We start from the raw sequence: 27,580 nt of genomic DNA on the forward strand, positions 1-27,580 counted from the left end.
CTCAGACTTTGATTGCTTTCACATTCCAATGAACACATGACTCTTCTTCCATAATCAGTATTCATTTTCTTGTTCATCTCCCACTTGATTATAAGCCACTTCATTTATCTCAGTGCCCCAGCCAAGCCTGGTACATAGTAAGCAACCAATGAATATGGCGGGAAGGAAGGATGGAAGGAAGAAGGGAAGGAAGGAAAGAAAGGAGGGAGGAAGGGAGAGGAGAGAGGGAGGGAGAGGGAGAGAAGGAGGGAGGGGGGAGGGGGGAGGGAGGAAGGGAGAGGGAGAGAGGGAAGGAGGGAGGGAAAAACAACTGGAAAACCTACATATAGACACGGAAGAAACGATTGTAAATGAGCAGAAGACCTGTCTCACGTAGACAGCTGAAAGACCCAGAAAATTTGGTGGAATTTCTGAAAAATTCAGTGGGCTCAGCTCAATGGAGAAGAGGTTCAAAATGTCCCTAGTGGCCAAGACAAAAAGGGAAATCCTGAGGATGTGCTCTATTCTTTATTCCCCTGAGTGCCAGGGCCAGAAGTTGCACAAAACCTGGCAAAAGGTGTTCCCTCAAAATATCTTGAATGAACGTGAAGCTCATCTCTAAGGCCCTTTCCAGCTCTGACATTATGGGACTCTGCCTTTTAGGAGCTGCTGTGGCTGGCAAATCTCTACAACCCTCATTCTTGGGCCTGGCAAAATAGACAAGGATAAAATTGCAAGTTGGAGGTTAGCAGTAGAAGTGAAAGCTTGACCTTGGGAAGCGGCCTCACTGTTTAGCCCCCCAGCTTCCTGTATTGCTAACCAAACCAACGTTTTCTCCAAGAAAGACCATTCTGCTGATTGATGGGAACAGACGTTGTGTTGAGAGACACATTTACCTATTTGATTGATGGTCTACACCACAAAACTCTGATCCACATTTCCTCCACACTGGAGCCCTCCATGGCCTTATCTATGAAGAGGAGGGCTAGTTCCCAAGCTTGAGGCATATTTCCAGTCTGGGCTCCCTCTCTTGTTACCAACAGAGGAGCTCAGCCTGGTTGACCTCATCCAGGGAGGGATGATTTAGGGAAATTGCTCTGTGCCTTAACTAGAAGGCACGCAGTCCATAGTAGGAAGAATTACTAATGAGCTTTTGCCTGCATTTATTAGTGGGCAGTTAACAAGAAGGAAGGGAGATGGGGGGAGAGAGGGAGGGAGGAAGGGAGGGAGGGAGGGATGGAGGGAGGGAGGGAGGGCATATACGCAGATACAAATGAAATAAGAACCGAAAGGAACAAAAGCCCCCGTCTCAAGTGCACAACTTTAAAAAAAACAAAAACAAAAACAGAAAATTGTGTTGAATTCATTTCTGAAAAAGGAGAAAAGTTGTAACTGAACCCGCCTCTTGGGCCTCACCCTTCCTCACAGACCTCACAGACCCTCAGTGCTCCCCCACAACCTGGAGGATAAAGTCCAAGGTCCTCAACATGGTATTTGAGGCCATCACGGGCCTGGCTCCTCCACACCCCCATTTTCTAACAGCACCCCCATGGCTCATCCCAACCCATGCATCTCTGTGCTTTTGCTCGCAGTTCTGCGCTGCTTGGAACCATCGCCTACACCCTCCCAAGGCCAACTGCTGTGCAGGCCTCTTCCTGAAGACTGCCATGACCCCTGCGTGCTCATCCCCACTGTGAGGTGACGCCTGGGACACCCCTACCCTGGGCATGCCTCTGTCGTTGCCCTGGCCACGTCCTGTGACATTTATCGGCTTCATGGATTTCACATGATAGTGAGGTCCTTTGGGCAGATCCATCACTGGATTCCCCACCTTTGAGCACCATTCCCAACACACGGCAGGCCGTTGATGAATGTTTGTTGGGTGAAGGGGATGACTGAATGATCATCTTCTCTCCACACTTGAAACCAAGATGTCCTTTAGAAGATGGAAAACAAAGTTTGAAGACACTCTTGTTTGTTAATCCCTCCCTCTGGCCCCTCGGTAGGGGCATATTTTGTGCCTTTTTCTCCTCATACCTTCGCCTGTTCCTGTCTTATTCTCCTTTGTCACCTTGGTGGCATGCCAGCCCCTGTATGCTGGAAGCCTGGCCATGGTGCTACCAGAAAGTGTCAACTGTCAGAGATGGGGCCGAGTCAGTTGGGGGCATCAGGAGGCAGAGAGATATCCTGGAAATCTGTTCCTAGGGACTCAGAGTATGTTGGGAGACAATGCTTCTGTCTCAAGAAAACCAAGGAAAGCCTGACATACAAGTATGGGCGCCACATCAGGAATGTTGTGTTGCCTTCTGGACCCTTCCCCACTCATGGTGGAGATGTGCAAGGAGCAGCTAGAGGGCCATCTCTCAGGATTACTGTAGAGAGAACGTGGGCTCCGTATGGAAGGTTGGAATAAGTGACTTCAACATTCTCTACCCCCCTATTGGCAGCTCTCCATCTTTGAATACAGTTTGGAGAAACTGCACTGAGTCTCTGACTGGGGCTGTGATTCAGACCCACTGTCTCACCCCCTCCCCTTCCTTCCCAGTAGGGGGTACTGGGAAGGCTCTAGGTCCACACATCCCTTCTCCCTGTCCTTGGAAAGATTGGGCATCCTCCTCCCCTGGGTTCTTGCAAGGTCCAACCTATGAAAAGGAAGTGAAAATTGGAGTTGCAGAGAAAGACAGTTACCATAATGTCAAAGAATAAACACATCCACCCCTGGGCCCTGCCGATATATACACATAACATATGTGACTCCCCTCTAGTTACTCAAGGCAGTGTGGACTGTGGCGGGCTTGATGGCAAAGTTTTCAGTGCCTCTGGCACAAGCACCTCCCAGGACCTTCTGTTGGACATACATAGTTAAGCATCAGCCCCAGGACCTTCTGGCGTCTTCCATGGCCTGCCTGCCAGTTTGAATGTTGGCAGGTGCCCAGAGCTGAAGAGGGAAATGATGAGTAGTGTGTGAGAGAGTCGCTCTTGGCGGGGAGTGGTGGGGGGACTCTCAGGATGATGTGAGAAACTCCAGGGGCAGGGGCTTCCTGGGCAGGTGCAGGCAGCACCCAAGAAATAGTGCTTTGCTGCTCTGGCTGCAATTCTCACCCTCCAGGTGATTGGGGATTTCCCCGCGAAGTTCTATCGCATTCAGAACAACTGGACCAAGAGAACTCCTGAGAAAGGGTTTGGGAATAAAGAGAAATGGCAATCCAGAGGCATGAAGCCATCCTCGTAAGTGGGGGTGGCAGCAGAAGCCTGCGGCCGTAAGGCAGGGCTCTGGGCAGACTGTCCTGGTAGGCTGGCAGAGCAGAGAGGAGCCTGCTGCTCAGCAGCGGTAGAGGGAGAAATGAAAACAAGAAGAGGCAAGCCACTTTTTGTCGTGATTATCCAGTGACTGGCTGGGAAGGTTTTCCTGGCCCACGTGGACCCAGGAAATGGGGCCTCCAAGCATGCTGTGCAGCCAGGGGGTCGGGGGGTGTGTGGGAGGTGGGTGAGGGGGCAGTAGCTGTGTGCCGCAGGGCAATGGGATGCAAGGTCACTGCTTGTCACAGCCCTGCCTGGAGAAGGGCACAGGCTCTGCTTGAGTCTGGAGTCCCATCCATATCTTGCCCATTTCTGTACTACCTCCACCACCCACCCTCCCAGACCCCATGAAGCTCATGGGATGGACCCAGGAAATGGGGCCTCCGAGCATGCTGTGCAGCCAGGGGGTGGGGGAGGGGGCATGTGGGGGCTCATCACCCACCTCTAACAGACTCTGCAGGCAAGGAGAACCAGGCAGGAGGGAGAGGTGGAGGAATGGCCCGTCACCTCCATTCTCTCCAAGAGCCACATCTGGTGAAGAGAAACTATCCAGGATGAGGAGGGCAGGTGTGGCCTAGAGAAACTATTCCAAATGCCCCGGTAAGGATGAAGCCTACCCACGTCCCTCCAACAGACCCCTGTTCTTAGCTGCTTCGAACAGGTTGGGACTCAGGGAACAAGAGAGGGAGACCGAAAAAGAGGAAGGTGAAGACCCTACCTTGTCTTTTCCATTACACACTTGTACCTAACCAGGACAGCCTAACACGTTTCCTGATAGGTAGGGAACTTTCTGGCTTTCCCTAGTGATATTACGGACGGATGGATGGACAGCCCGTACCCTGAGCTCTGACTTACCTTCTCACCTGAGCTGGATGGGGCTGTTGATATTTTCTGGGATAAGTCCTCCCTCGGGCTGGCCAGAAATTGATCCTGGACCCCAGATCCCACAGGGCTGAGCTAGAAAGGAAGAGAGCCCAGGGGCGGGCGTAGAATATGTGTCTGGGTGCCCCGAGGGTAGCCAGGTCTGGGCTGGTGTGGAGTCTGGTCCCGTGACCTGGTTTGGCCGTGGGTCTGATTGGATCTCTCTCTCTCCCCACGGGAGCCCCCCCACCTTCCGCCCCCATCCCTGCCCCCTTCTTCAGGCAAGTAAATTCTGCTGGGCCCCACCTTCCCACTGCTGAGGCAGGAGGGAGATGAAAAGTAGTTCAGCTGAGGGGTATTCCTGGTCTCTAGCTAGAGGAAACTCCCCAACCCTTCCTCAGAAAGAGATTGTCCAGTCCAAGGCACTGCTCAGATAAATACAAAGTGTTCCAAGAATAAGAATCTTCCACAAATCAGGGAGAAAATGGTCTTCTGTTCCTGCCTAAGCCACAAGACGATATGGTTTCGGATCAAGAAGAATCCTTTAGGACAGAAACAAAGTTCAGGTATGCAAGAAATGGTGAAGCTCTTTCTTTTTCTGTCAATCAACCTAATTTCCCTTTCAAGGAGTGTGGGAATTTACACGGCGTTGGTGGTTGGGGCTGGCATCCTGGGGCCCTGTACCTCTCCCAGCACCGCACCCGTGCCCCTGGCCCTTCTGGCAGGGCTGGCCCAGGGCTTCTCTGCTGAGGCTCATCATGCTGTCTGTCCTTTCTCTTCAGGGGGCTGCACAAAGGTCTCCGTCTGGCGGGGGGGGGGGGGGGGCCGCAGACTCTGTCCCCAACCTAAGGCAACCTCCTCCGACTCGGGGAAGATGCTTTCCCACCAGTGTGCTCCAAGCTGCTATGCTTTCTGTCCAGTGAAATCCTCCCGTGGGCCTGGCTGTTAAAACCAAAGAGGCAGGAATATTCTTGCCATAATATTCCTTCTTTGGGGAAATGAAGCCAGCACCTAGGGTCTGCTTGACGTGAGACAAGAGGGAGGGAAGAGAAGCAGATGTACTGCTCGAGTGCTTGAGTCACGTGTGGCTATCAGGAGTTACCATTCCTGTTGCAGTCGGTGCCTGACAGAGCTTATCTTCTGTTCATCTTTTAAGTTTGGCTTGGAGTTTGCGAATGATGTGTCATCGTAAAGCTTTCCCACCCTCAGAGAAAATGTCCTATAACAAAGTAATCCCAAGCAAGGATTGATTTGTGGTATCCTCAGACAAATGGATTCATCTTAAATATTATTGCAAAGAATTATGCTTGGGAGCCAGCCACGCACCCCTGCTCCCTAACCAGTCCTCCTCTACCTCCTTGAAGATTTCACCTCTTAAGCCTGCTTTGACTGCCATGGTGCGTGCTGACTCTCATGGCCTCTGAATTTCTAGCCCCCTTGTGCTTTTGAACCAAATCACATGCTGTCCTATTATTGCTCTTCCCAACCCGATTGCCGGATTTTGCCATCCAGGGCACATTGCCCTGGGCTGCCTAAGCGTACAATGGGAGATCCGTGAGGGCTGGGACTATGGCTTTGCCAGTCCCCGCCACCCTCCCAGGACCTCATACAGCATAAGCTCCATAAATGTTTGTAAATGGATGGATGGATAGATGGATGCAATCTGCAATCTTCACCAGTCACCGTCCCCATTAGCTATTTCTCTTTTTTTTTCAACCATAATTCAGTGGAGAAATTGTTTCGGATTCATATTCATTTATGGGAATAAGGGGACACCTTGTTACTTTTCTTCTTTCTATGGAACCAGACAGCTAAAGAACAATGTTCTTTGAAGGCACAGATTAATGCTTTATATAAAATATGAAATGTACACCCGTAAATTATGTTAGCATTATGTGTATTTCTCTTTCTTAACATTTGCAACTAATGTTGATTCCAGAACAGTGGCCTTCTCCAAGGCTCTTCATTTCAAAGCAAATTTATATCTTATGAGGTCTTACCATTGTTCTTTGCCTCAGGTATTCACAAATCACTCAAAAGAGCCATTGATGTAAACGGTTTATAGATAACACAGATTACTCTATTGGAATATATTTTAATATTATGTTCCAAGTGAGGAAAAATCCTTATTTATCCTAAATGATTCCACATAATAATTAGTGACCTTTAAAATTCATTTAATAAACACAACTCTTTCAAAGAGGTTGTGTGAGACATTTTAAATATATATATATAAGCTTTAGAGTCTTACAACATATTTTTAAATTTATCTCTAAGAACCAGCCATTAAAAATTTGAAATATTTCCCACAGAGGCAATGGATGGCTGTTGACTTATGCACCATCTCAAATTCATACAGCCAGGTATACCCTAGCATTTCAACGCTGGAATAATTTTGTGTTAAGGTTGTTTACACTGCTCTGATTGCCGTGATTGATGTAAGACCATAGAAGTGAGCAGGTAAAAGTTGTCTTTGATGTCAGTGTTCTGTATCCAGAAATCTTCCAAGATACTTTCCATTTGTCTGGACTGCTACCCTGTGCCCTAGGCTCCCCTCTCGTACTGAATCCGTCCAACCTCCCCTCAAGCTCCCCCCCAGATTTGGGCTCTCTTCTTCTATTCCTACAGTCCACAGAGGCCCTTTACTCAACACCATGGTTTTGGATTTGCTATTTATCCAACAAATGTCTCTTGAGCTCCTACCATGTTCTGTGCACCGTGCCAGGCCCATGAAAACAACGATGGAACAAGATGTCCCTCTAGGAGCTCTGGATACGGGGACGATGGGACAGTTACAACAATGGGGGGACAGTTGTCACCAGGGGGTCATTAGAAGGCCATCGATTCCAGTCCTGGAGGGGCAGAGAGGCTTCTAGAAAACTGATACCCACAGCATGGTGGCCGTGACACTGAGCACCTTTGAGATGCCTCTGGGATTCTTGGGGCTAACTGGAAAGGATTTTGAGGGGCTGGATCCTCACAAAGCAGCCGGGCAGGACCAGAGAAATATTGTATCTGGGTACTTTGGACTTCTCTAAGAAACACATATCTATTTAAAAGAATTTTGGAAAACTCTTTTAACGTTCAAGAAAAGTTATCATATGACCTTGCCTCCATCCTCTGAGTCACTACTACTCCTCAGTTCTAAATGCTATGACTTCAGGGCACCTGGGTGGCTCAGTTGGTTAAGCGACTGCCTTCGGCTCAGGTCATGATCCTGGAGTCCCGGGATCGAGTCCCATATCGGGCTCCTTGCTCAGCAGGGAGTCTGCTTCTCCCTCTGACCCTCTTCCCTCTCGTGCTCTCTATCTCTCATTCTCTCTCTCTCTCAAATAAATAAATAAATAAAATCTTTTAAAAAAAATAAAAATAAAAAAATAAAATAAAATAAATGCTATGACTTCATGAAGGAATGAGAGTTTAAAAGGTGAATAATGTCTTAGTATTGTTCTGGAAATTGTTCCGACCTCATGATCCCAGGAAAGAATCTGGACCACATTTTGAAAACTACTAACTTCGTGTATAGTCTTAAAGTAGATTCTAGAATGTACCTGGCTTAATAGGGAAGTAACTCTGTGATAAAAAGAGCTGCTTTGGGCACAGGAGTCAGGAACGGAGGCATATTTGCCATATATTTGCCAAATATTTGACATCCCCACGAAGCATAATCATCCTTTATTTCCTAGGTTCACAGTCAAACTGTATCTGTAGTAATAAGATCAGTTTTAAAACAAAAATTCCATCACCAAACATCAAAAAGAGAGTTATCCTTCAGAGCAGTCATCTTTGGAGTCTAGTTACTTCAAGAACTATCACTACAAATTTTGGAGTTCTTTGTAAAATACAGCGCAAACTCGTTACTTTGTGGGTAAACTGGGTTTTGACCTTAGAAGCAGGATAAATTGCTTATTTCACCAGCCTTGGCTCCAAATGACTTCCAAGTCAGGAAAAGATTAAATCTGTCTTGAAGGATGAAAATGTGCTATCAATATGGGTATTAAAATTACTCCACCAATAATGTGAGTGTCTCTAATTTATAGAGTGCTCAGCGCTGGAAGTGGAGATGAAAGGCCTAATTCCTGCCCTGAGGAGCTTATAACCTGCATCAAACACCCAGCAGGCTCCCTCACCTGCAAGACAATGGGTTTCCATAGGCTCTGGCCTGATGCTGATGCAGGCCTGTAAGTGTGTGCTCTGCCAGGCAAGAAGCCTGTCCCCAGAAGACCTGAGAGTAGCTCCTACCCCAGCCACTGTGAACCATGCTTGGCCCCACAAAAGAAAGGAAAACAGGAGAGACATTGTATCAGATCTTCCAGAAGGTCTTTGTTGCAATTTTCTGCATCATTGAAAAAAAAAGTTACATCATCATCAAATAAAGACAATAGCAGCAGAGCTCATTGAAACATCACAAGCAAATTTGCTCTTGTAGTTTGCCTAAGAACATTACGAAATTCCCTCCTCCCCCCACCCCACATTATTTTCTGTAAAATGCCTTTTTTCTTTTTAAAGCACCATGAAATCCTACAGAGAGAAAAACAGGTAAAACACCTCCACACGTGGGTTTATCGTCGTCACTGGGGCCCCTGCCTGGCAGTCTGGGACGGGGAAGAGGCTGAAGGCTGACTTGTGGGTTGGTTTGCACATCGCTTCTAGGCACCACTGCACCTCCTCCCTCCAAGCCCGGCATCCTGATGGCAAAAGGAGAGGTTTTTCCAATCACCCTGTGTAGCCCTGGTCTGCTGTACGGAGCTGAGTCCTCTCAAGGATGTTTTTGGTTTTTTTTGTTTTTTTTAATGCACAGGGAACTATTTGAGGTTTTTCACTTAAGAACCAGTAACAGAAGGTAGATTTCAAATCTCTTAGGCACCTGTGAAAAGGATCATCACTTTCTGTAAAATCAGAGACACTTCCTATGTCTCCTCAATGCCACTGTGCTGATGTCACGTGACCTAGGGACGGCCGCGGGAGGACTGAGGTTTCCATGGATGGCTGCTGGTTTATCCTGCAAGGGCAGAGTGCAGGGCTTTATTTAGAGCCATGTAATCAACATGCTATTCCCAAGTTTCCGTATGTAGAATTAACAGCATCTCCAATGCCAAATTCAAGTCACCTTTGTTTCAGAGAGTTCCCGTTTTTATCTTTTAAGGCCATCGCCAACTAGCTCTTACACTATACCAGTGCTGAAGCAGCCACGGTCTTCGCACACAGTTGCGTCGTGGCAGAAATAATAAACCTCCTCTTGAAACCTTAGCGGCATGCAGAAAGCAGAGACCGGAAAAGCAATCCTGGGTTTTTTCCTCATTTTTTTAGAGAGTCTCTGCACATTTGTTTGTTGTCCTCTGCCTTACCTGTGGTTCAGAAACCATGGTATACATTGGATGGTCTACATTCTTACCCAATCCAATGAGTATAAATCTGCCCCACCCAGATTCTGGCCACATTCTCACTAGTCCCCAAAACCAAGCACACAAATAGATGAGCAGCATTGACTCAGCCAGGAAATGACATCCTCTCAGGGAGGTAAGGGGGTGGTTTGCTAATGTCTAGCACAACTAGGACTTTCAACATCGAATGGTCCCCATGGAACCCAGAGCAGCCATTTCCAGTGTGTGTGTGTGTGTGTGTGTGTGTGTGTGTGTGTGAGACATATCTGTCTATAATATATGAATTCATGAAGTAATCAAAGGGAAACTTTACCACAATTGACTGCAAATAGCAACAGCTTAAAATTCTTTAAATAGTCTTAACACCATGCAAAAAATGCCCGTGTAGCCTGAGCCCTCTGGGTGACCGTGTGCTGTAAGGGAAGATAGTGTGAGCCTACACAGGGCACGATTCTAATTTGGACACCAGGCTCCCAAATACATCTGGTCTCCATTAATTACCAGAAAGCAAATCCCAAAGGGCAGGAGACTAAGCTCTCCTCTTAGCCTAAAATGAGGGGGCCCGCTAGTCAGTATACACAAACCCAGCTAATACTGTTCTTAATGAATTTCACAAACTCATAGACCAGGGGAGATTTGGTCAGAGAATTGCAGAACTAAAAGGGACCTTGATGATTATCTGTGTTCAACTCCCTTGGTGTGCCGATGAGGTAACAGAGAAGCTTAGGGACCGAGGTGCCCACGCTCACAGGCTGGGACAGGGAAGCACGGACAAATAGTCCCTGTTGCCTCACCTGTAGGCCAGGGACACTCCTAGCCACACACATGTCAGGGCCCTACCCTAAAAGTGGTAAGTTTCTAAGTTCACTATTGGGTTAGGACTGGGTATGGAGCTACAGTCTCCAAATGGTCCCCCAGCTGTCCCCAGTAAACCTCCAGATCTATTAGGGAAGAAAAAATGGGTACCCAATTACCAGGTGAAGCAAGAGACACCACCACCCACTGAAGATACGGAACATGTGCTCTTCCTGTGCGCAAAATCAAGGCATTGATTCCAGGTTTATGGCAGGGTGCGGATGTGTGTTTAGGGGCAGGGCTGTGCTGATGTGCATTTAGAATTTGCAGCAGCTTTGCCACGTGCTATTTGCTATGTGTTATTTGGCCCCATCTTAAAAGGGTACCATTCACACAACTTCATAACAACTGGACTCCCCCCAAATCTTAGCTTGTACACATTAAGAGGAGTCCAAGCTCGTATTCCTTCTCAGCTTCTCCTTTGGAGAGTATGTTATAGTTTGTCCAATACTTCCCACATATTTAATGGATCAATCTCCATAGAGGGAGGGCTCTTCTTGGATTTCATTCGTCAGGGCTTTGGCCCCCTCTGTACTCAGGGAACAGGTTATATTGGATATTTTCCCACTCTCAGCCAAGGGCTATTTTTGATTCCTCTGTATTACTGTGATTTGACTCCTTTGGGGAAGCGTCTATGCACACACCACCTGTTCCATTTGGTAGAATGTGCAGCTTAGTGCTTTGAATTGTTTTATTCCTGCTGTATACGGAGTTCCTGCAAGGTAAGCAAGTAAAGTGCAAAAGAGTGCTTTCAAAGGACATTTTTAACAATACAGAAAGGGCGCCATACAGCATTCCCAAAACCCAAACCGAAATAAGGTATAATTGTCTGTAAGGGTAACACTTTAGGTCATGTTTACACAAAGACTTCATACCCTCTTGGTAATAGAGATCTTCTCCCCACCTCTGTATGTCGTGTCCATGAAACTAAAAAGACACACATGCACACAAACACACACATACACATACCACACACACACGCACAAGAGTGCATGACATGGACATTATAGCAAAGTCAAAAGCAGACTTTGGTCAGACAGCCTTTGAATACCAGCTCTACCACCTTCTTGCTGTGTGCCATTGGGTAAGTTACTCAGCTTCCCTGAGCCTCCATGTCCTCATCTGTGTAATGGGTTTGCCAACACTTCCCGTAGAGGGCTGCTATGAGGTTTCAGTGAGCTAACACCCATAAAGTGCCTGATCTAGTGCTTGGCCCAGGGAAACCACTGGATAAATAACAAGGAAGCCCCTCGGCCAGATTTGTCTGTAGGGTCTAGAATTTTTAACACATGACTATAAAGAAGGTAACGAGTAATACAGGGCAGAAACGCAAACGAATGAGATCAATGGATAGTTTAATCGGGATGCTTTTAACTTGTCAGAAGAATAGAGAAAGTCCCAGATATCTACCACTCAAAACACATCTTGTCAGGCTGGAAAGACTCTCACAGTAAGAGCAGTGCCCGCACCTGCATAAGCATCGTTTCCGCGTCTGTTAATATGCCGCGTCTGTTAATATGTGGACACAGGATGTCACCAGTGAGCCATGGCTCCAGCCCAGTGGAGGTGTTAAACCAAATCTACAGTGGACAGGAAGGGCCTCGTGAAAGCTGATTCTTATTTGGCTCCTTCTCAAAGGCAATGCCAGAACTCTCGCTAGAGCCTAGGAGGTTGGGGGAAGGGAAGGCGGAGCCACGTGCGCTCCAGGCGAGGGAGAGCTGTGCATTTTTGGGAAACGGGCAGGAAGAGGTCTGCCCTGGTACCACCGGTCAAGGATGTGGTGGGTATAATTTTCCCCAGAAGTCAGAAAGCGTTAGATTATTTCAGGAAGTCTCTGCTAGTCTTGTGATCTTTCGATAAATCCACTCTGTGTGTTCATCTTGTGAAATCTCCAAAAGGTGGCGCTGAGCCCGGGTTGGGGGGGGCATCACTAGCAACTTCCTGGGGTTGCCAGGTCCATATGCTTAAGAGCGTGGTCCAAACAGCTACGTCTGAACCATCGATAGCCAGCCAACTATGCAAGGGACTGAGGCACACACAGGATGGTGAGCCTAGCACCTATTTTGCCCTCTCTGATTAAAAAATCCATTTAAAATCTTCTCCAAACTTGACTAGCCCCTCCCCCACTTTCCTTCACTGACCGTTCTAACCTCCTGAAACAATAGTGTTGCTATTGTTGGCCTTGGAACAATCATGCTGGTCTTCCAATTTTAGGGAATAGCAGGTTCGAGACAAAGAAACAAGCAAGGAAAAGAAGTGATGCTTTCAAAATAAGGAACACCCAAACATAAAAGTGGAATGTTGTAAATACTTCTTTTAAGCATTAGTTTTTAAATGGCATTAATGGCACTTAAGCTGCAAGCAATTAAAACAATTCAATTTTCTTGTACAAGAGTTGGTTGGGGGATTTTTTTCTTTTGTTTGGAGATAGCAAGATTGGACCTCGTCACTATGTCTACCGTAAGACACCCAAAGGGACAAAAAGCCCTGAGATGGAATGATGCCATGGTCCTCCTTGGTATGTCTCAGACATGCAGGATGTCTATTTTTATAAAAATTTAGGATCAGCTAGACAGAACAGCAAGCCACTGGCATCATGCAAGGCAACCATTTTGGTATTTTTCCCCCTCTTATCAAAACAAGTTATAACCGAAGTTCCACTAGAAAAGTGAACATGGACATTTCAAAACCAGTTTATTTTCACCACTGCACCCACTGAGGAAAATGCATGATTTTTGCCTGTAACCATGCAGCGAATGAGGTTGAGTTTTCGCCAATGCTTGCAAGTTCATTTGTCATTTGTCGATAGACAAAATTCAGTAGGCTTCTGTCATTGGTTAAGGTGATATCCACAGTGAGATGCATTTGTGATTTTTTTTTCTTTTGTAATGAGGAAAGCAATTGCACCTTTTAATACGTGTGCTCTGATCTGTTTCCCACGAATTCCACGTGCTCCCGGGTCCCATGGACACTCATTTGGAGCTTAGAAAGACTAGGTGTGCACTGAAGGATGTGTATCAAAATTCAAGCTCAGAGCAACATGCCACAATGTCAGCTCGAACCCTCATTGCAGGTACTAGTTCATCCCCCATCCGGTTCCCTTCTGTGTGTGTGCATATCTCTAACGGTAGGGTCAGGAAACGAGGCTCCATGTAAAAGACACACCAGTTCCTTCCAGAAGGCTGGTCTAAGGAATAGCTGCCCTTTCTCCACGCCAGGCCTGGGCGGCGCCACACTGGGGGCACAGCGCCGTCCCACACCTGCCCTTAACTTTTGTGGCCACGACCTCTTGCGTGTGCGAACGCTCCCGGCGTGTCCCGCGGTCCCTGTCGGAAGTGCGGTCGTTATTCTTTGATTCCTTTTGGCAGAGCGATCTTTCTCCATCGTTTATGGCACAGTGAAATATAGTCTTCAATGCTATGTAATTTCGGACTAACGAGAAGTCTGTTTAAGGCACGTGTCTCAGGGTGAATATAAAAAAAAAAACACACATACACACACACACAAAACGCTTGGTCAAGTCCTAGGTCCTCAGCATTTAGTTTCTGTCTTCAAGTAATGCATTGTTCTCAAGTTCCCTGTCTTTGGTGTCCGTGGGGACCATTCCGTTCTCCATCCCGGCCTGCTGCTGGACGCACTCGGTCAGCATGGCGGTGCTGGAGTGGTCCGAGTTACACATCTTCTCCGTCTCCTCCTCCTTCTTCTCTTCGTCCAGGGAGTAATTCCGGAAGGTCTTGTAGATTTTGTGAACGTCCTCGGGCAAGGTCTTTTTGAGGTCCTTGTTTTTCCTCTTGGTGAGTTTGGAGGTGGACCCAAACTTGTTGATGATGTTGTCCTCGGAGGCCCCCTGCCCGTGTTTGTTCAGCTGCTCGGAACCCTTGAGGCGCAGGTTGTTGGGCCGGTTGTTGATGCTCTCCTGGGATGAGGCCTTGAAGCGGCCCGTGTCCAGAGCGGCGAAGACAGAGCGCTTCTCTGGGGAGAGCATGTCCAGCGAGTGGGCCCTTTGGTCCAGGCCCAGGCGCCGGCGCTCCATGCTGCGGATGGTGGCCGCCCGCTGCAGCTTGTCGTGGATCTCCACGCTGAGCCGCCGCCGCGTCTCTCGGAACTCGGCCGTCACGTTGGCCTTCCACTCGGCCGCGTGGGCCTTGATTTCACCGACCTGGCCGGGAGACAGGAGAGCAAGGGCACGCTGAGAAAGTTGTCCCTGCCTCGGGCCCCCCAGCCCTCCCGGCGCCCACAGCCCTTGAGTGTCCCGATGGGAAGGCTGGCTCCGGGGAGGCCAGGGGGTAGGGGAGCCCATGCCCGGGTGGGGATGCTACCTCTGCCCTAAAGACCCATCTCAAATTGGCTCCTGTGGCTCGGGGGGCACTCCTGCTAGAGAACCCGGCAGGAGCCTGAGATGTGGAGGTGGTGACCGAATGGGAGGAGGACGGCATTCTGCGGCAGAGGTCGCTATCTAGAGTTGGCCAGGCTTGGGTTCACATTATGCGTCCACCCCTTTTTTAGTTGTATGGCCTCATTCCTCCGGCGTAACTGGGGTGATCATATCAAGCTCATGGAGTTCTTAGTGTTACGCGAGACAGAGACATGCACTCGGGCACAAAGCAGAGGTGCAACCTGGCCTTGGCCCTTCTCTGTTCCTCCAATGCTTCTGTCTGCGTAGGGTGAACAACCCGTCCCAGTTAGACGGGGACTGTCCTGGTTGTGGAACAGAACGTCCTGTGTCTTAGGTACCCCTGCAGTCCTGGGCAAACTGGGAGTGTTGCTCACCCTGAATCTGGGCCACACTACGGTCGAGTGCCATCCGGCTTACCCTGCTTTAAGAAGACCCTCCAGGGCATCTGGGAGCCAAACTTCCCTGGTCATGTTTGCGAAAGCCCACAGAACATTCCTCCTCAGAATGCATGAGGATCGATATCAGGTTTCTTGGCTCTCATCCAGCACGGCCAACAGCACTAGCCCCGTGTTTTCTATACAGACGAGCCACTCAGAAGTCTGCATTTTTGCGTTTAGGAAAGTCGATATTTATATAGTTAACTTTCTCTTTCACTACAGCTGACTTTCAGCAGGTCAGTTAGCCATCGGGGGAACCAAACTGGAGATTGCATTGACGGGATTGCATTGCCAGTGTTTTTCTAAGCCAGGAAAATTAACCCTGGGGCCCGGGAATGAGATGGGAAATGTTCCCATTCGGCAACTTTGTCCTGGGGCCTTCTATACAGAACGTCTGTCTGCCAGGAAGCGAGCAGTCACCTTCCAGGAGACTCTCCCTCTTTCTATTTCTTTGTTTCTTTTAATCTCCCTTCCACTTGTTAGCTCTTTTCCTCTTCTTCTCTTGCCCTCCTTTTCAGTTCTTTTCCTCTCTTCCTAGAAGAACTACATGGACATTTTTTTTTTAAATCACAAGATCTACCTTCCCCTCTTCTGTCTTTTCTTGCTTTTGTGTAGGTTTTCACACACATTTACCCAAGGGAGAAAAGGCTGCATGTCCCTGGACATGAGGCTGGTTTTGTTTCCATAGATCTGACAACCAGGAGGGGATAAAGGTGAAAAGGGACCCCTTGTGCTCGCTTCCCCACAGCTGGTCACTGTTGGAGGACTTCAGTCTCAGAGAATCGAGAAGGAGTCCTTGTATTCTACTGCATTTCCATATAGACCCCATCCTTCTCAAGCTTTTTACAAACTTTCTCAGCCTCTCCCACATATCTGCACACCTCCCTCAACTACGGTCTACCCCTGCTGACCACTGCTATTTTTTAAAAATCATTCTGGGGTGCCTGGGAGGTTCAGTCGGTTAAGCATCCGACTCTTGGTTTCGGCTCAGGTCACAATCTCAGGGTCCTGGGATCCAGCCCTGCATTGGGCTCCGGGCTCAGCAGGGAGTGTGCTTGAGATTCTCTCTCTCTCTCTCTCTCTCTCTCTCTCTCTCTGTCCCTCCCCCCACTCAGGCTGGCTCTCTCTCCCTCTCTAAAGATAAAAAAAAAATTTTTTTAATAATAAAAAAACAAAAAGTCGTTGTTTACTAGTCCTTCCAGGATCTGTGGGCTGATGAGTCATCAGATGTTCTCACCTGCCAAAAAAGGACCCAAAAATAACCGCTATTCCACTGAACTTGGCTTTTAGATAATGATTCAAAAAGAGGAAGCCATAGGGGCCCTCCACGTATTAAGAAACCCTCCAGCCCATAAAATAGAGACAGGTCATTCTTGACATGAATTCATCGGATCTCAGAAACATTTATAGAATTTGGAAGGGGTCCTACCTCTTCTTTCGTCTTTTTGGATAGAACCCGTAGCCAGTCTCCGATCATACTGAGGACAGCTGCAAAGTAGGCCAGGCCAACAAGGATCCAAAACCACACTAGGGGCTTATACCACTCCCGGTAATTGATGCCGGCGTTTCCCCCTGAAAACAACCAAACGTTACTGTAACCAGGGTCTAGCATTTGGTCTTTGCAGAACAAACATATTCTAGTCCATGTAGCAGAGATGTCATCCCATCCCCATCTGATACTCAGCTGTTAGGCCTGCTGTATACAAGAGGCGACAGGCAAGGGAGGGCAAGGAAAAGATGGGTCCCTTCCCTAAAGGAGCCTGACTCGTGGCTTAACTTCTTTGATTCTTGACCACTAACCATAATACCCATAACAAAAAAGTGTCCGTGGCCAACTTGGTCCACCTCTGCTCAACCGGGGCTTGACAATGAATGACGTGAGCTAGAGACAAGACATCAGGCCCAGCTGTCGATTGTCTTCTTAAAGTTCTTTAAGTGCAATAAAAATAAAAGATCAGTAATCCCCAATGGCTTGGAATTCTTGGCACCATTTCCTCCTTAACACACGCATTTACTAAGAGCGGACTGGATGTGTGGAAGTAAAATTAGACCTAATGGCATTCTTGAGACTTTGATCCTGGCAGCAGTGATTTAACACTGAGGGATGGTGTTTACATGATGCTAATCCAAAAGGTCAACTAGACTGAGTAATTAGAATCACCGTGCTAGAACTAAAAGGCCAGTGAGTCCAATCCCTTTATTTCATACGTAGGGATTACAGTAGAAATCCATCAGATCCAATTGGCCAGCTGCCCGATTGCATTGACCGGCTGTTGTGCTAAAAGGACCAGTCATTTATTGCAAATAATTAGCCTACTTATTCTAGCCCTCCTACAGGCGCTACCAAAGGTAGCCGTGCAAAACAGGCTCCAAGCCCAGCCCCTTCCCTAAGGAAGTGAGGAAGTAACTGACATCAGCCTGGCTCTCACTCTGTGAGACACTGTTGCCCAGCGAGGCAGGCCCGCGGTCATTTCTAAGACGACCGACATTGGCGATGTATGGGTAATTATGGGACTACGCGATGAGTGATTACTAGTCTTTCCCACTGGGTCGTGGCTGTAACCTCATCTAGCGCCACTGAATCCACACTGAGTTCTTACGGTATCAGTAATACCTCCCAAACGCAGCTGGGCAGGCACTGTGGCCAGGGGCTCCTCTCAGTGAGACCAGTGCAACCCACAAGGTCCCAAATTAAATGGCCACTGCCATCTCTTAAAATTAGAATTCCAAACACCACTAATGGGCTGTGTGGCCTGCCCCCTTCGGTCTGGTTTAACTGCCTTTGTTCCCCTCCCCCCCCTTTAGGCAACTCTCCCCCGCAGCTTCCTCTAGGATACTACTGGAGTTCCTGCCACAATGCGTGGTTTTTGCGGTTCATTCCGTCTCTGCACGAGAAGGGGGCAGCTTTCTCCTTGGGGCTAAGAGGAAATAATCATCTTAGCAAGTCGCCGCCACCCAAAAAAGCTTGTCACTAGGGGGCGCTAGCGAACAACGCAATAAACACCCTTCGGCTCTTTATCGATGGCTGGTCTGGAATTCAGAGCTCTGTGCGCGCTCTCAGTCAGGGTTTCCAAAATGCAAAATGCTGTGATGTTGTTAGGCTGTCCTGACGTGAGTCGGCTACGAAATAAACCAGCACTTAATCCTGCATGGTGATCAATGTTCCAATTATACTTCTGGAAGGGTTGATGCCATGTTCAATCACAGCAATTATCAACTCTCTTTAATGTACCTTTTTTTTAAAGGATCTGGTATCCTTCCCCATTGCTCTTAGAGTGTTGCCCAAAAGGTTGTGACAAACTTTCAGGCTTTTAAGGCGTGCATTCTTCAGACCAGTCTATGTAAGCTCTGGAAATCAGAGCTTCGAAGGGCCTGGTCTAATTGCAGTCAGCACTGTGAATTATAAGAGATACCTGTCCATGGAGACCTCAGGACAAACAAAATCAGGCTCTGTAATCAACAGCAAATAAGGGAATTAAAACAGGGCCAGGCCTGTGACTGTGGAGGTCACGCCCTTTCTAGGTAAGTAAAGATAAAGGTCAAGTGCAAGTTTGTACTACATGCCCTCAATCCACAGTGGGTAATTAGAACAAATAATCAATTAAAATCATTGGCAGCACCCCTTGAAGCACCAGAGTCCCAGCTCATTTTGTCCTTGCTCCCCCCCACCCAAGGAGGAGCAGCAACCAGCTGGGCAGTGCTCCCTAACAAGTGAGGTCCTCGTGGGTGAAAGGGTAAAGAATGTGGATGTCCTTTCTTCTCTCCCGTCCATGGTGAAGAGCAGGGGCCCACTTCCCGTGCATTTATGCGTCACAGTGTTAAATAAATCACATGTGTCCTTTCCTGGGTTATCTTTAACTTTTTTACTTAGAACCAACATAAGCAAAATCATTTAGGTTGGCCAACTATATTCGTCTAAGATCTAAATAAGTCAGAGCTACCTTTCCTCACCTTTTTAATAAAGCTCTAAATCAAGTCCATTGCATAGGCCAACCGAGAACATCCATGTGCATTAAATCGGGGGCTCCTTTTATTTTACTTTTTATTTTTTGGTCCTTCAATCAATGTTGTTTTATAAAATGTAAGTCATATTGTTTTTTTACAGATTCATCATCACTTCTCAATTAACATGAAGGCCTGGCTTCAGTAATGTTAACCAAAACAGATAGTAGATAGTTATACATTGACTCTAATTTGAATAGGCTATAACAGTTTTTGTTTTAGAAGATAATATCACAATGTATAACATTAAACTTTTAAATATTCAATCATGTTATTGTCAAATGGCATCATTTTTATTTTTTTTAGTGACAAGCTTCCCTGCATTTTCTTACATGGTATAATTAGATGCAAACAAATAACCTGAATTCAAATTAAAAATTTAAACTCTTTGCTGATCACTAAATAAATAAATTTTAAATTTTATATCCCAAGGCTCTATTTGTGCCCCCAGATTAAGAGATTAACAGGCCGAGTCAAGCAGGTGTTTAGAGAGAAGGGCTCGTTGCAAGTGTCCTCTGTAACAGACTGCGGCAGATGGCCCAGGGCTGCCACAGGGCACTCTTGAAGCACAACCCAGTGCAAACTATGCTCTGGGGGAACTTGAAGAAGTTTGTGAAATAGTCCCAATAGTTCTCTGTGGTTTCCCTCCAGAGCGGCAGGCCTCCGCTCAGAAGGCACCAGGTGACTCCCCACACAAGGTGAGAGGCACAGTGGCTGAGCACTGGGGTGGGGTCCCAGACCCCTAGCTTTTTTAATCACTCTGACTTTGCAGTGCTCAGTCCTTAGGCAGGAAAAAGGAAGGAAAAAATAAAAACTGCTATTTTACAAACTGGACTTCAGTCTTCATCTGCCCAGTTGGAACAGCTAGGAGACCACCCTCCTGGTTATCACTGTCAGAATGAATATGGACGCACCCATGCGTCTTTTGAAGAGCCCTCAATATCCCCTCCAGAATATCCTGTTTTCCAGATTTCCAGATCCCTCTCCCCCTTGTGAGTGCCATACTCCATGAAGTAACCAAGGCACCAGGATCATGTGCCAAATAAAGGACAGTCTGCAAGCTCAGCCTGCAAATGTTCAGGCTGCTGCTTAACCAGGAACTGGTCAAGAACATGCACACGCACACACGCACTCGCACTCACAATGCACATGCATCACCCAAACATTTTGAGCTCAGGACAGAGTTGTTTAATCAAAGCGTTCACTTCTCAGAGTAGAAAATGATCAGTTGTCGGACCCCGGACCCTGTAGAACCATCCCTTAGGAAAGGGAAGGATGGCGTCCTCTCTTCCTGCCTTCCTACTACATTCTGGGAAAGCCATTCATGTAAGAAACCAGATCTCATTTCATTTTCAGGCTCCCTGTCCCTAGGTGAAATTGATGGCCGTTTCCTTTTGCTTCTATAAACATAGTTCATTGGCATCTATCTTCACAATGAAGGATATTGTTTCCATATATATTCATGCAGAATCCGTTATAATATTGTACTCCCTTGGGACAGTTCTCAGCTCCTGGTAGTCAACTGAGTCCTAAGTCTTGTGTCAGGGCATGCCCGGGATAACTTTTGCAGGGAACACAGTCCTCCCCTGGGCAGCCTCAGGAACTCTAACCTACAGGTCGCTGCAGGCCAAGCTTTATGCTAATCTCTCCAGAGGTTCATATTTGCCACTTGCTAATACAGCCTTTATCAATTGATTCAAGGAGCTTTAATGCAAATCAGAAGTCCAACATTCAATGAGAAATTCATTTCACTCATGCATAATTCATAGAATAATAAGGGCAATGAGCATCCTGGTAAGGAAGAGGCTGGCTTTCATTTCACAGCAGAATCTGCTGCTTTTTACATTATGTGGGACCGTGGGCTTGAAATGAGTCCACACAGCAGCAGGGACACTGAGCCATTTTCATTAGCTTCTCCCACAACATGGTTTCTCACGGTTTTGAAAAGCATTATCAACAGCCTCTTTTCCCTGCTGGGGCCCTGGTGACTGGGATGCCCAGGGTGCTTACCTGCCACAAAATCACCAAAGCCCACCGTGGTGAGGGTGACCACCACAAAGTAAATGGACTCCAAGGTGGTCCACCCCTCGATATATTTGAAAATGACAGCGGGAATCGTCACAAATACAATACAGCCGGCCAAGATGAACAGGATGGTTGAGATGACCCGGATCTTGGTCTGGCTCACTTGCTTTTTCTGGGAACAGCAAAGGAGAAAGATAGGCAAGTCAGCTTCATCACCCTGGATTCAGAAGACAGAGGCAGAGGAAGAATGTATTATGCCAGTGGACTTTCACCTTTTGTCAGTCATGGGCAGCTTTGGGACATTCTGATGAAGGCTATGGGCCCTCTCCTAGAAAAATGCACACACAGAAATTTTCAGATGCTCTAGGTGGTTCTCAGACCCATGAAGCCTGTTCGTGGAGCTCAAGAAACCCTGCTTAGGTCATGTCTTGAATGTCCTTTGTGTGGTTCCATGACTGCAGCCCAAATGCTGATTCTAACTTCCTCACTAGCACAAACACAATGATTCCCCAAGAAGGGCTTGCTGACAATTCTCACGTGGTATTATTGACCCTTCTCCTGGAGGGTGCAGGTTTGGAGCTCTTTCCACAATGGTAGATATGGACCTGGCGCCTAGTTCCCCTTGTATCAGTGGGAATGTGTTGGAAAAAAACAAAAGAACAACAACAACAACAAAACTAAAGACAAAAAAACAAAAACAAAAACAAAAAAACAGCTGACCTGAAACAGACTAAAATGTTCAGATGACAAGAAAAACAGTCACCCCCATACACATTTGAGACAGACTCTAGCTTCTTCACCTTCCTTCCCTGCTGAAGTTGTACACTTATAACATACTTTTCTTTTAAAACATACATGTTTGAGCCAGCGCTGCGGTGTGTTCGGGCTGTGTTATCCACTGGGGACAGACAAGAGTCCAAGTCAGAATGACAGGCTACTGTCTAAAATGATCAGCTTCGTTTCAGGCCATCTTCTGAAGGAGCCAGTCAAGAGATGAAAGCATTTAGATTGGGAATTAGACAGATGTCACCCAAAGGAATGGTGCCAATGGAGTCCAGATGTGGACCGGGAACCTCCCTGGTATTCCCCTTGAACGCATTCAAGACAACACTGGCATTGCCTCTGAGCTGAATAATCCTTAAGGTCTTCTCAAAGTTCCCAGGACAGGCATGTAAACTGTCCTCAGGGGGCCCTAGCACCATAGCCCGACCAAAACCACATACATCAGAGTGACTGGGCCTTTCCACATCGCCTAGATTGATTTTCTGCAAAAATACACCACATGTGGGGCATTGGATATAGGAAATCCTTACCATGTGCTCTGTTTTCTATTCATTGCCTTCCGGTGAATTAGAAGGCAGAGAACCTCAGAGCGTACAGAGACCTTTGCATTCATACACTTCAACAGAAGCCAAGAGGGGTTGAGAGACTAGCATAAAATGATTTTGCTAATTAGAGCCAAGGCCCAGATTAGAATTCTGATGTGATTAACTCCCAGCCCAGTGCTTACTGATAGAACCAGACTTCAAGTCACTCCACAATTTCCCAGCTCACACAAAGTCGCCAGAGTCCCGCCCCCACCGGCCCCCTCATAACAAAATCAACCAGACTAACCCCCATGAAGAACAACAGGCTGTCCTGCTTCCCTTCTGGAAAGGAAGACGGAGAATAAAAAATTGTTACTGTGCAATGTGTCCAGGAATTCCTAAGCTTCGGTCATAAGCAGTGACACCTCTGCCATGTGTCCCCAGGACAGAGATGGTCAAGAGAGTGTCTTCTAAGGTCAACCACGTGGATCAACTGTGGAAATGCTGGTCAAGAAGATGACTAGGTTCCCCTCCCTTCCATCCCCTTCTCCCCGACTATGGGAGAAACGTCGGCGCAGCTTGTTTACTGGAAAGTTCCAGGGATGCGGGAGCTGAAAAAGGGGAAAGGATGCTGTCCGCCTCTCTTCACACCTCAGAAACACTCAGTCCCACCTGCCTTGGGTCCCGGTCCCAGGTATGTTCAACACAACAAAATGGAGGACTCGGTTCAACGAACAAGAACAGGGATAGTGGAGAACATTTATTTGCATGCATCTAAATCAGCACTATGTACACCCCCATTCTGAGATCAATATAGTCCCTAAAAATACACAGGAAAACCTAAGGAAATACAATCCTTCTTTATGAAAAGCAGTCATGTGCTCTTACTCCCAAAAGGGCACTCGGTATATAAAGTGGGAATGGGGAAAAATTATTTGATCCATGCTTTTATACAGTCCCCTCCTCATCTCTTCAGAAAAGCCATCTGAAAAAAAAAGTGATAATTTACTGATATTGCTGAAACTGCAAATGAAAATTCCAATTCTTTTTCTCATGAAAGTATCATGACAAGATGAATCACCTGAGAATCACGGGAATGTCTTACCCATTCCATGAATTTCCAGCCTGGATATTATAGCAGGACTTGGTGAAGGCAGTTGAGCCCCTCTGAGAATCCAGGAACATATTTATTACTAGCCTAGTTTTGTTTATAGACACGTATGAAAATCCAAGCCCCAAAAGGAGACTTCACCATAGATCATTAAATTAATTTAATTGCTGGCAACGGGAACATCATTCTCCCCCTCCTCTATAAACTGTCCTCCTCAAACGCACAATGAAATTAAATGTTTCTGAGACACTTGTTAAGTCATAAATTAGGATGTGAATACAACTGCAATCCAAATGAGGCTGCGGTTGCCAAAGGAGGGCTTGCAAGTACGTAGGAAGCTGGAGACATTCCCGGGCTCCCTGCGGTGGACAGAAGGGATGCTGGTACAGGACAGGACCTGTTTGGTGGCAGGGAGGGAGCTAGGTAACAAAGGCGAAATAATGGTGTCTAAAGCGCATTATCTCTTGGAGAGTTTATCAGCCAGGTAAACATTTCACCACCGCTCACCTCAGCGCCCAAGGCAAGCCTCAGCTGTTTCTTGCAGACAACCTAGGATGATGCTCAGTGAATGCTTGGAAAATTCAATCATTAGGGTATTTTAGGGACTTAAGAACTCAAATGTCTACGTGGTGTGTCTGTGTGTGTGTGTGTGTGTGTGTGTAAATGTGTGTACCCATACTTCACTGTAAAAGGAAGAGGTGTGGACATAAGGTTTTAGCAATATCTATTATTCTGGTTACCCATGTTTTTGCTGCCCTCTAGATATTAAAACAGAACAAAAACAGTTACCTTAACTGAACACTTTTTCAACATGGAACTACACACTATCTTCCACATCATCCAGTGATCTTTGGGCTTCTCCTCCCCAGTAGCCCTGCAACTGCACACTACCACTTGTAAAAGGGTGTTTAGGAAGTTGGAGTTTAAGGGTAGACTGCCTGAGATGCATCCCACCCCCACTGCTATGTGGCTGGGTGACCTTAGGCAAGTTTCTCATCCTCTCTGTGCATCAGTTTCTTCCTTTATAAAATGGACATCGAGAATCCACCTCACAGGATTGTTTGGAAGATTAAATAAGTGTGTAAAAGCTTCACACACTGCTGGCTAAGTGCTCAGGGATTGTTAATGATTATCTTTTAATGTGAAAGTTCAAATCTTTTCTCAGATGTGGACAGTCCCAGATTTAATGCTGTCCTTAACTACTGAGGAATGCTCCCTCGTGTCTGGCTTAAGATAATCTTCGTTTCGCTTCAGGAAGTCACTGTTAGTTGTCCCTTCCTGGATACGTTATCTCATATAATTACCTCATTGTTAATGAGAAAAAGGTCCTCATTCTCTCTTGATTCTTCTGTGTTGGCTCTGGGTTGAGCTCTCACACAGTTTCAGCTCACAATCTTGAAAACTTTTTTCTTTGCCTTTCCATTAATTTCCCCCTAGTTCTTCATCATCCTTCTAGGACTGCCAAGAATTGCAGATAAAGTTTGCGACGTCAGGAACCAGGTACAGAGAGGCACATACCTAGCTTTCCTTGCCCCCCTCCCCCACGTCCCCACCTCTCCGCCACGTATGGACATGAGCTGTCTTTCCACAGAGGGGCTGCTAAGCAAAATCACACTGCTTATTTACCAGTAAGCAGAGCAGCTAGCAAAACGCTTAGTGAGAGCCCAGGTCCGACTGAGCTGATGTGTTCTTGGGCTAACAAAATTGTTACCTGGGAAGAGATGGTTTGATACAATATTTGGGCAGGAGAGACAAGATGGTTGTGCACATCTGTCCAAATCTTGTTTTCACACTTTGTTGATTAGAATAAACGACGTGTTCTTTCCTTCTTATGCAAATAGCATTATGCAAAACTATTTCCTGCCTCCCAATTGGCACTAACTGCAGGAATTTTCAAAGAACTCAAAACCTACCTCCTGTAGAGTTCATTTTGTTGTCACGATTCTTTGTGCAATTATTCCAAAGAGCAAAACAAACTTCACAAACAGAGAGCGGAAGAGCCAGGTCTAAGAGCTCTGCTTTGAGAGAGGGATGTACATGCTGACAACCCTAGGAGTGTTTACTTGTTTCAGACCTCAGAGGACTAAGCCACATGTCCAATTCTCATTAAGCAAAATGCCCTCTCTGCGGTTGCCTCCTTCCACAATCTTATTTTAGAGGAGTATATTTCTATTCATTTGCGGGTTGGTTCTTTATTTCATTTTTGCCCCTTTAATGCCCATTCTCCTTTTCACTTTTATGTGATTTCTTAGAATTCTGAGATTAGCAACCCAGAGTGTTGTGTCTGGCTGAGGAAATTGCTTCTTCGTTGTGATTTTTAGCCAGGACACTGGAGATAATAAGAATACTGCAATAAAAAAAAGTCTTGGACAGGAGCTAGACGTGCAGAGCTCTACTTTTGGTCTGGTTTGGTTTGGTTTGTTGAAATGCGAACACATCACCATGGTGATACAATTGAACTGAGAATAATTTCTCAAAATGGAAAGATAATAGGAACTGCCTCAGAGAAGAATTGACTTTATTTTCTGATATTATTATGTTTGCCACAAAGATTTCTTTTAAAAAGGTGCAGTTCCAACAAATAGTTTGAACATCACAGTGAATAGCTATGTAGCACAGCAATTCTATAAACTACGAAGAGAGCTTGTAAACACCATTTGCCTATAATCTCCATGGCAGAGACACTGTAAACACACATTAGTGAGAATCACGCAGCAAAATCTCCATGGAGCCTATGGAAAAATGTCCTCCTCAAAAGCTGAAGACACAAATGTATTTTGTTTCCATTCAGCTCGATAGCTAAATTCACACACACACAAAGTTTTATCTGAGCCACACTGAAGCATCTCATAGATTATTGGCCAGTTCAGGGCTTTGCTGGTATCACCATGCAAAGTTTTTGAAAAAGCTTTTGGTAGATACAATTAAATCGTTTTTATCACTGAGATGCCAATGTAGGTACGCCTGGGATGGAGAAAAGATCCACAAATAATAAAAATTCGAAGCTGTTCCACTCCAGGAACACTTTCATTAAAATCTTTGAAAGTTTTCTCTTCTAAAATTCAGTGGCTTCTAATATCTGGAGATAATACTCGACCGGAACACAAGAGTTTGCGCTCAAGATACAACCAATTAATTCACTTGGCCCATAATGTTTAAGGATCCTTTACATATCAGGGGCTGTTCTGGTTGCAAGGGACATAGCAGTTAAAAAAGAGAGCAAAGTTCCTTCCACATGTACAGGAAGTCTAGTGGGTGAGGCGGAGTGGCAACCTCTGGGTCTTTGGCTGAAAGCAGTCTTTGTGGCGCTGTCCATGGTGTCCAGCCCTGCTCTAGCTATTGAAGGCAAAGTGTAGTACCTAATGACAACCCACTGATGAAAAATATCACCTGGGAGAGAAGAAACAAATATTCTCGTAGCTCTGGTATGTGGGATACAAAAGCATGCCAACTATAATGGATGATCTTTGGATTTCTGTTAGTTAAGCATTCAGAAACTGTGTCCCAGGGATTGGAACAACTCAGAGGCAATCACACCAATGTAGGAAACACCCATATGTAACCTTGGCTGAAGAATGGCCCTTCTCTTCAGCTGTAGTTCGGAAAACAAGCCCATGGGAAGGAGAGGAGGATGGGCACACCTTCTGATGAGCCACTTCAACAGAATAACTCCTGACAACCCCGATAGATGCCCTACCTAGCTGCTCACCTATCCAAATTCTAAATTTACTTCACCCAGATTTTAGTAGCACAGGGAACAATGCCTCCACCCCAAAATGCCCTCCCACCATCATATACACAAGCATACAATAATAATACTACAGTAACAAGGCTACAGACACCTAAAGCTGCCTCCCTCTTCTCCTCCCCCGGCTAACAGGGTTCAAGGTCATAGTTCATTGGCCAAGCAAGCCACATTAGCC

General features: G+C 46.5%; 1 protein-coding gene across 6 annotated transcripts in view; it reads right to left on the bottom strand.

The window, feature by feature from the left end:
• Nucleotides 1-12,673: 12,673 nt before the first annotated feature.
• The window catches only part of KCNK10 (potassium two pore domain channel subfamily K member 10), a 134,838-nt gene continuing 119,931 nt past the window's right edge, over nt 12,674-27,580 (bottom strand). For 4 of the 6 annotated variants that reach the window (XM_073895701.1, XM_073895698.1, XM_073895700.1 and 1 more), the window contains 3 exons: nt 21,225-21,456; nt 16,642-16,784; nt 12,674-14,538 (listed from right to left, as the gene is read on the bottom strand). In XM_073895701.1, coding sequence (XP_073751802.1) covers nt 13,918-14,538; nt 16,642-16,784; nt 21,225-21,456 — 996 coding nt within the window. In that variant the 3' untranslated portion in view covers nt 12,674-13,917. The remainder of the gene's footprint in view (nt 14,539-16,641; nt 16,785-21,224; nt 21,457-27,580) is intronic. The other 2 variants (XM_025870459.2, XM_073895699.1) reach the window with 1 other exon arrangement.

The sequence above is a fragment of the Callorhinus ursinus genome, unplaced genomic scaffold (genome assembly GCF_003265705.2).
Source record: "Callorhinus ursinus isolate GAN/ISIS: 27379988/994484 unplaced genomic scaffold, GSC_fseal_2.0 scaffold8, whole genome shotgun sequence".
Classification (NCBI taxonomy): Eukaryota; Metazoa; Chordata; class Mammalia; order Carnivora; family Otariidae; genus Callorhinus; species Callorhinus ursinus.